Raw genomic sequence first — 9732 nt, forward strand, 5'->3', positions numbered from 1 at the left:
TATTTTTCTATTGTACATTTTCAAATATTTTGCTATTGAACTTTTTTTGAATATTTCAGGTTAAATACAAGGTTCTGTTTCTGCTGAAACATCTTTTGCTGAATTTTACTCTTTAGCAAAATATGTCTACCATGAATAACTGTGGCTTTCTTCTACTTTTTTTTCCCTACTTCTTTTGCTTTGTTCTACTTTTTCTAGCATATTCTGTAGGAATCATTCTGAAGATTTACATTCTCACAGCTGTTTCACTAGAAACAGCAATTTTTCTAGTATACGTTTTAAAATGCAGTTGAAGTCCCTTAGCTATACGAGATATATTTATCAGTATTTAGGGCAGTTTCAGAGAGTTTAGTCCAGCAATATCCTTTGCAGTCCAGAATTTTCTTAAAACCATATTTAGTTGTGATTGATGGATATGAAATTATTATTTTTAACTTAGATTTTACTGAAACACAAAAAAACTCAATGAGATAAAAAAATCTATTTTTTTAAGCATGTGATTGTCAACACATTTGTACAAAAAAAAAATGTGACAAGTTGCAATAATCAGAGAATACATAATCAGTATTTTTTATTGAAAGTAAAAAGGACTAAATATTTACAGCCTAATGTTTCCTTCCTGATCAAAAAGTGTTTGTGTTTTGATCATCTCAGGCTGCATCTTAGGGATTTTCATTTCCCTCCCTCAGACCCATCCAACAGCGTCTCCCATGTTCCTGTTTGGTCCTGCACCTCCAACACTCTCTCTTGCCTTTTTTCTGAAATTCCACACAGACTCTATGTACTGACAGCAAGAGAACATGCTGGGATTAAAACCTGTTAACACCTGACTTTTATTTTATATGAAGAAAGATGGTTGAAAAATAACCTTGGAGATAAAAACATTCTTTGGCTTTAAAATGTATGTTAAATAACAAAACATAACAGTTTTGCTTGCAAAACACGTCTGTCCATAGTTAATCTGTATTATTTTTTTAGTTTTTCCGACATACTAACTTATATACCTCCAGATTCAATATGTTGATAGTAGAATATATTTTATCAGATGTCCTAATTTTAGTCTGGAATTGTTTTTCTCCCACAGCTGACATTGAACTGGATTTTGCAGGTGAGTCAATACATAAAATCTCAGTCGTGAATAAAAACATTTCACTCTATTTACTTCTGGGAACTATTTTATTGTAAAAAATAAAATAATTTGGACATTAAGCAGAACTTTACATCCAGAGATTGTGTTTTGACCAGATTTTATCTCACCAAGTCATCCTACTGTGGAAATGTAAAACACTATGCCAGGTGAATCTGGGTGGACAGCATAGCATGGAAACATAAAATCACCTCCCTCGCTCCTCTCATTTCTCACCAGGGGATGAAAATTTTCAAGAAAATCACGAGAGGGAAAAACACAAAGGAAAGAGAAGAAATGACGACAGACAAAAAAACAAGAGGGAAAATCAGAGAAGAAAAAGATCATCCACGTCAGTGCAAGGAATAAGAGAGGAATCTCAATCCAAGACAGAGAGAAGAGGGAGGGGTAGGAGGAGAAGAGGAAAAGCTGAACATGAAACAAGTGAACCTGAGGGGAACGAAGAGGAGCGGGATCAAATCAGGGCCAAGACAACAAAATCAAAGAAGAACATCAAAAATGAGAAAACAAGAAAGCTGGAGGGGAAGGAGGACGGAGAAGCTCAGGAAAGAAGTGAAAGGGGAAAACTGAAACTTGTATGTGCCAAAAATGAGGAGAAAATAGAAAGTGGAGATCAACTCAAGGAAAAAGAAAAAGCACTTGGAGTGAAGAAGAAGAAGAAGAAGAAAAAGCGCAAAAAAGTTGTTGAAACGAGGTAATGCTTCGTGTGGTGTGATAGCTCCTGTTTTTATAGGAAAATGTCTCACCACTCATTAACAGAGCCTTCTGAAACGATTTAGTTCAGAGCCAGAGTCAAGTGAGGAAGGTGATGATGAGGAAGAGGTCAATGATGATGGAGAGGTCAGGCCTGAGTTACTGTCGCCGGAGGAGTTGGAGAAGTTGAAGGAGGCGCTGGATGAGAAGAAGAAGCTGATCCAAAGCCTGAGGGGGAAGCCCTGGCCAATGAAACAGAAACTTGTCACTTTACGGTACACTTTAATTTATTACTTAAAAAAACCCCAAAAAAACCAAAATGACTTAAAAAAGTCACTTGCCAATACTTTATTTACTGACTTTTAGAGAGTCTCAGCTATTTGTGGAGAAATATGAGGGAGCTTTGGGGCAAGGGAAAGGCAGGAAGCTCTACGCGTACAAGGTCATGATGACAAAGGCAAGCAGACACCAGCGTTCACTTATTCAGCAAAAAAATCTCAAATTAATGCTGTTTTTTTCCCCCCACTTTTTTGTAATCATTGCATTATTAGAAGTGGATGAAGTTTCAAAGAGACTTTGAGAACTTCAAAGCAGCCTGCATTCCATGGGAGATGAAAATAAAAGAGATTGAAAGTAAGCTGCCATCAAACATTTGTTATGAGTAAGAAGACATATGACATATGTTAAAATGTATTTGAATAGGACATCTGTTCAGACACACATTTTGAGTATACATGATCTTCCTTCTAAAAAGGGGAAAATAGTACATGAAATAGTATGTGGTGCACTTTTGACAGTTAAAAGGTTTATGAAACCATGTCTACCTTTCTTTCCAATTCACAAATATGCTCTTATTCATGCTGATCTATCAGCCAATAAGATCAAAAATGATGTTTGCAGTTGAAAGACGACAAAATGTGTAAAGCTTTTGTACTCAATGTGCCATTCAGGTCATTTTGGCTCCTCAGTTGCCTCATACTTCATCTTCTTACGGTGGATGTACGGCATCAACATGATCCTGTTTGGTTTGACCTTTGGCCTGGTTATGGTACCAGAGGTACTCCAGCTTTGAAAACTAAACTGGAGTCTCTTTTTGTTCATTGCTCTCTAGATATATTTCATGTTGACCATTCTCTTCTTTACTTTTTTGGAACAGGCATTAATGGGGCGGCCCTATGGCAGCATCCCGAGAAAGACTGTCCCCAGAGCTGAGGAAGCTGGTGCCATGGACTTTGCTGTCCTTTGGGACTTTGGGGTCAGTTAGAGATGTGACACACATTGATTACTTTCACCTAAAACAAGATGTTTAATTTGCTTTTTTCATCTTTTTTAATGTCACTCATAGGGTTACGCTCAGTATTCGGTCCTCTTCTATGGTTACTATAACAACCAGCGAGCCATTGGCTGGTTCAAGTTTCGTATGCCGCTGTCGTACTTCCTGGTCGGTGTGGGGACAGTGGCCTACAGCTATATGGTTGTCATACGGACGTAAGTTTTCTGCGCAGGTGTTGAATGACAGTATGTCTTCATTATATGAGACTGCATAGAGAATGCATTTTTTCTGACTGAAGGATGGCGCGTAACGCAAACGAGTCAGGGATCGGAGATGATAACAGCTTCAATTTCAGCTGGAAAATGTTCACAAGCTGGGATTACCTGATAGGAAACCCTGAGACAGCAGACAACAAGTTTGCCTCCATCACCACCAGTTTTAAGGTCAGGCCAGCTCTCTGTCTAATTTCCAATGGAGCAATGAATGAAACAGCACTGCAGAGTTAGTCGGTTGTGCTGCCTGACATCTGCAGGAAGCAATCTTGGAGGAGCAGGAGAGCCAAAAGGACGACAACATCCATCTGACTCGTTTCCTGCGCGTGCTGGCCAATTTCCTGGTGTTGTGCTGCTTGGCAGGAAGTGGATACCTCATTTACTTTGTGGTGCGTCGGTCTCAGAAGTTTGCCCTGGATGGTCTGGAGAATCACACCTGGTGGGAAAGAAATGAGGTGAAAAGGGAACAAATAACGAGTGAAATTATTATTACAGTAGAATATTTTAGAAGCAACATTTTTAGGTATATAAAGAAATTTGATTAAATGATTTTATTTTTTAAATGTATTTGCTATGTCTTCTTTAATCTATAATTTTAAAGGAAAATTATGTTAGAAAAATTTGGCTACGTTTTTTTTTTTAAACATTTCTTTATCGTTTTTTTATTTATAAGTTCACACTTATAAGTGTGAACTTAGAAATATAAGTTCACATTTTTCTAACATAATTCAGCAGTGAGCTCATGCTCACTGCTGAATATCTGATTTTATTCTGTAGTTGATGTCATATTAATAAGAAAGATCTAAAATAATGAAAATCAAACAGCAGGAGGATTTTAATGTAATGCATAAACTTTATATTTGTTAGGTTCATCCACTGAAGAGTTAGATAGCTGCAACAATATTTTTGGCTATTTTATTTGCTTTACGGGTACTGTAAAAGCAACTTACATTACAATTTGAACACAGCGTTATCCAAAGAGTAAGTGGTACAATAACAGACCGTGACGTCACTACACACAGACTAATGCAGGGGTGCCCAAAGTCGGTCCTGGAGGGCCGGCCTCCTGCATATTTTAGTTTTCTCCCTGGATTAACGCACCTGGTTCAAATGATGGCTCATTAAAAGGCCTATGAAGAACACTGACATGCAGAAAAGGTTGTTACTACCACCAGGGAGAGAACTAAAATGTGCAGGATGCCGGCCCTCCAGGACTGACTTTGGGCACCCCTGGACTAATGGGTAGTGAAGAATTTGATGGAAACGTGTGATAAGATTTTCTCCGGGGCTGTCTTTGGGTCTCTCAGGTGAATATGGTCATGTCGTTACTGGGAATGTTCTGCCCCATGCTGTTTGACGTCATCAGCACCCTGGAGAACTACCACCCCCGCGTCGCCCTGCAGTGGCAGCTGGGTCGCATCTTTGCCCTTTTCCTAGGAAACCTCTACACCTTCATCATCGCACTGATGGACGCGATCAACCTTAAAGTGAGGGACCGTGAGTCTGATTTTAAGAAGTTGTTTTTCTTATGACATGATTCATCACCGAATGTCTTTCACAGAGGAAAGAGGAGAAAGTAGTGAAGTATAACATTACAATGTGGGAAGCAAGTCTTTATAACGGCACAGGATCAGAAAACAGCACTGCTCCACCCATCACCATCCACCCTGCTGATGTCCCAAGAGGGCCCTGCTGGGAGACGATGGTGGGGCAGGTCAGACTGCATGTGTGTGTCTGAACTATTACACAAGTCTGATATGATTGCTGCTCCAGCTTGTTATTATATTAACAGGCTTTGTTTAATGATGTTAGAATGAAAAACAAATCAGAAAGCAAGAATTTTAATAATACTTGCAACAGATTAATCTTCCAAAAAATATTCATTTAATTCAAACATTTGTTCTGATTTTGAGTTACGGTAAATAGATTGGTGGAGAGCCACTCTTAATACACTTATTTAACAGTTATTTCCTCATGGTTTACATGAATTAAACAGTAAATATTACGCATATTTGCAGACCATATTAAAGGTTGTTGCTCTCCAGTAATAGCTTATTACATTTTGTCTCATATGTGGACCTTTTGGTTACTTTTCAGGATACCAAGTTTAGATGGGTACAATACCAAATGATCTGACATATTTTAAGTTCATTTTTACATAACTAAAAAATTGTGGTTCTAATGTTTCGAGATATGAGAAAGCTAATGTGGTAAGGCTTTTTTTTTTTTTTTTTTTTTTTTTAAATTGTACTGCCTTTAAGAAAACTAATCAATGATGTTTACCTCCTGACTGCTGAAACATACATCTGGATATTTAACTTTTTGATTAACCCTCATTTAAGACAAGCATTATTATTATATGCTTTACATTTGTTTGCGTCATCATGCAGGAGTTTGTTCGCCTGATTATATCTGACACAATGACTACTTACATTACGCTGCTGATTGGAGATTTCCTAAGAGCTGTGCTTGTTCGTTTTCTGAACCACTGCTGGTGTTGGGACCTGGAGGCCGGATTTGTGAGTCGACTTTTTCATAAAATATAATTACATTTTATTTCAAGTCTATAAGGTACCATAAGGTGTGTCGTTTCTGACTCTTCTAAAAGCCTTCATACTCTGAGTTTGATGTCAGTGGAAATGTCCTGGGGCTTATCTTCAACCAAGGAATGATATGGTGAGAAGAAAACATCAGTTTATTTGTCAGCACTGACTTCGTGCCTTTACATAAGGCCAGCTGGACTAGTACTGTGAGAAACATATGGAAGAACAATAAACAACACTAAAAATGACTGGGTCTTACCTTCCCCTGCAGGATGGGTGCCTTCTATGCCCCCTGCCTGCCGGCTCTGAACCTCCTGCGACTCCATGTGTCCATGTACCTGCAGTGCTGGGCTGTGATGTGCTGCAATGTTCCACAGGAACGGGTCTTTAAAGCCTCGGGCTCCAACAACTTCTACATGGCCATGTTGCTGGTCATCCTCTTCCTGTCCACTCTACCGGCCATTTACACCATTGTAACCATCCCCCCTTCATTTGACTGCGGACCGTTCAGGTACTGATGCAAGCTCAAGGGGTTTGCCGTGTTTCTTCTGAAATTTCTCGTGTTTCTTTCTCAGTTGCCATCATGTCTTCACAGTGGCAAGAACAGGATGTTTGATGTGATCCAAGAGACGCTGGAGTCCGACTTCCCGACCTGGTTCAGTAAAGTGTTCAGCTATGCATCTAACCCTGGGCTGGTGCTGCCCTTTATATTGCTCATGGTGTGAGTAACCATCAGATTGTATGAATTCAGTGTTTATACAGTACAGATCGGAAATGTAAATACAATCATCATGGATATGAATGTAATATAAATTTTTCACCTTTAATGATTAATTAGAATTATTTTTTCTTGAAGCTTCCCTTGAACTTCAGAGAGGTTAAAATTATCCATACAATCTCAAAAACACATATACACTGTGTTGTAAAAAAAACATTTTCTCATTCTGGTTTGTTTGTTTTTTTGGTTTTTTTTTGCACTGAAATGTTTGAGATCATAATGAAAAAAAGGAATTACTGTAGATGGGGTTTTCCCTGCCACTGTAAATTCAGTTTAAAAATGCTTTGAAGTTTTTCTACTGGGACATGTTTTGGTGCTTCAGCATTGATGATCTACTACTGTTTTATTTTTCAGACTGGCCATTTATTACTTACAGTCAACTTCCAAAAGCTACAAAGAAGCAAACGTGGAACTGAAGAATAAAATACAGATGGTAACCCAGAGATTAGATCATTTTGTTCTCCTCACATCCTATGGTTTAGATTTCATTTTGAATGCATAGAAATTAAGTTTAGTCAAGTAATGAAACTGAATTAGATCATTTCATTCACCAAAGATATGATTTAATCTTACAATATTAATGTTTGTTTCACCGATTTTTTTTTTCTATCAACACTGAAGCTTGCAAAGAATGGAAAAAAAATTGGACATTGTATTCCTCCATTGGCGTTGTAACAGTATCGGGTGCAATAGAATGATCACACCAGCAGATGGCAGCAGAGTGAAAACTCAAACTGCATTAATCCCAGCGCTATGCTATACTGTAGCTTCACATTTATCACACATGTACTGCATATAGTAGTAGAATGTGCAGCTAAAACATTTATGGTCTGAATTAACTGAGCGCTATTTTCCAAGCAAAATGAAGAAAACAAGAAAAAGAATAAACAAGCTGCACTGAAAGCTCAGATGGATCTGGAGGAGGCCAGAAAATCAGCATCTCAGAGGAACAACGATGCTTCAGTTCAAAGACGAGAGGGTGAGAAAGCCAAATCAACATGACAAGATAGACAAAAATGTCATGACGGAATATTTTAAACAGGAAAATAAAAACAGACTTTGTGTACTTCAGAAATGCACAGAAAGTGGTTTTGGAGCTGGATTTAGTAGCAGTAAAAATTCATTCAGTGTGTAAACTCCCAACTTAATTCTTATATATTAATGTATTATCAGTTTGTAGCAGCGTAACCTTCGGTTTGAATGCAGGTTCAGGGAAATGTATGGTTCAGATCTTATGAGGCGGGGTTATGTGGAGTTCAACTGAGCAGTCAGTGATTTAACTGAAGTTTTAACCATTTCAGTTCGGAGAAGTAAGGAGGCCCCAACAATGGAGTACTTGTTATTCAAATTCAAAACAAACTTTATTGATACCAAAGGGAAATTAAATGAAGCAATATTCAGAAATATCAACCAACCCCTAAATTTAATTATTAATCTGAAATGATACAACAGAAAACCAGCAAGTGAAAATAAAACTCTAGTGGGTTGCACTTAGCTAACAATTTAATAATTCTTCACATCCGGTTGCAATTAAACAGCAGAATAATGGCGTTTGTTGAATTTAGTTGTGGGAGGACACTGTTTCCTACTCTTCCATTAGCATAACCCTGCAAAAACCTAAAAGCTGTCTAAATAATATACACATTTTTATTTTATTTTATTTTATTTTCTCTGCAGAGGATGAAAAAATCTACAACAAAAATCAGAAGATGTATCACGGGCGCAACCCGTCCCCGTCTGTTGGTGACAGAGAACCACACTTCCCAGTGAGAGGCCCTGCTCCCAGAAATTGCCATAATGGCAACCATGGCAACCCAAGATACCTTCCTGGTTTCCATCAGCAAAGTGAGCCCAGGATGTACAGGGTGCCGAGTCTGGAGAGCCACTGAGAGAACAAAGACAGAAGCTGTAGCCAAGTAACTTATTTACCTGGGAACTGGAAAAAGAAAACACTTACATGGAGGCAGTTAGTGTGATAATCTGTCTTAGAATTAGTTTCTGTTGAAAACTGACCAGACAGGAATCCTTTAATAGATCCCTTACTCAACTCTGGGCTCATTTACGCACTAAAATCTGTCTTTTTTTGGGAGGTGGATGTTAGGAGGAAGGTCCATGTGGGCTGTAGACTGTGTGCATTGGCAAAATAATAATTTCTGATATTCACTTACAGACATAAATCAAGAATAATAAAACTTATCTGGTTGTTTCCAACTCACCGCCTCATCTTAGCCTGACCTCCTCAGTTAGACAGTCTTTGAGACGGAAGATAAAATGAACTGATTCTGGCTTTTTACGTGTTATTAAGGTGCTTGTGTGTCTCTCGTTCACTATAGACCAGATAACACATAGTAAAATTATTGTAAGACATTGTAGCGTAAGGGACCAGTAATAATAAATAAAAATGAACCAGCACATTTTTGACATTTCTTTTTTTTTGTAAAAGGCCTGGAAAATTCCAGCAAATACCTTAAGGTTTTTTTTTTATTGCAGCAAAATATGTATAAATTCTCATGGTCTGAATACTTTTGCATTGAAGTAAATCTTCCACCCAGACCTGATAGGACACTGTTATTTGAGCTTTAGTTGCATACAGTTTTGAACTTAAGCTGAGTTTTGAAATAAAAGCTGCGTGTTGGAAGGTTTCCCATTGAGGAAAAATTGCTGCGTCTCAATCAGGTAAGATGACCGTTAATATGAAATCCTCCTACTTAATTACTCAGGATAAATCCATTTCAAGTAAGCATAAATTATTGACACTGTTTTTATCTGCGATACGCTGACTGACAGTCTGCCGCTCATCAGGAAAGAGGAGCCACAGACTGTCAGTCACATCCTTTAATGAAGTTGGAAGAGACCTATTAATGGTATTAATTAGCATTGTTTGTGTGCTGGAGACAAGTCTTAATGTTACAGGAGAAGAAAAGGAGGAACCAATGTTAATCTCAATGACATCAACCCTCAGATGGCCCCTGTATCACCCTCCTACTGGGGTTAAGTTTTGGCTGCCTCCCCAGTCTCAGTTCAGA

General features: G+C 38.2%; 1 protein-coding gene across 1 annotated transcript; it reads left to right on the forward strand.

The window, feature by feature from the left end:
• Positions 1–1332: 1332 nt before the first annotated feature.
• On the forward strand, positions 1333–9118 carry tmc1 (transmembrane channel-like 1; the record flags this gene model as incomplete). Its single annotated transcript, XM_044110991.1, has 18 exons — positions 1333–1841; positions 1927–2115; positions 2207–2297; positions 2392–2473; positions 2791–2897; positions 2997–3095; positions 3186–3328; positions 3412–3556; positions 3646–3840; positions 4693–4872; positions 4947–5099; positions 5776–5904; positions 5994–6061; positions 6200–6439; positions 6524–6649; positions 7061–7139; positions 7565–7685; positions 8384–9118. Coding segments are annotated over 18 exons (2868 nt in total), but the record flags the coding sequence as incomplete, so codon positions are not given.
• Positions 9119–9732: the final 614 nt, after the last annotated feature.

Source organism: Gambusia affinis, linkage group LG03 (genome assembly GCF_019740435.1).
Source record: "Gambusia affinis linkage group LG03, SWU_Gaff_1.0, whole genome shotgun sequence".
Lineage (NCBI taxonomy): Eukaryota > Metazoa > Chordata > Actinopteri > Cyprinodontiformes > Poeciliidae > Gambusia > Gambusia affinis.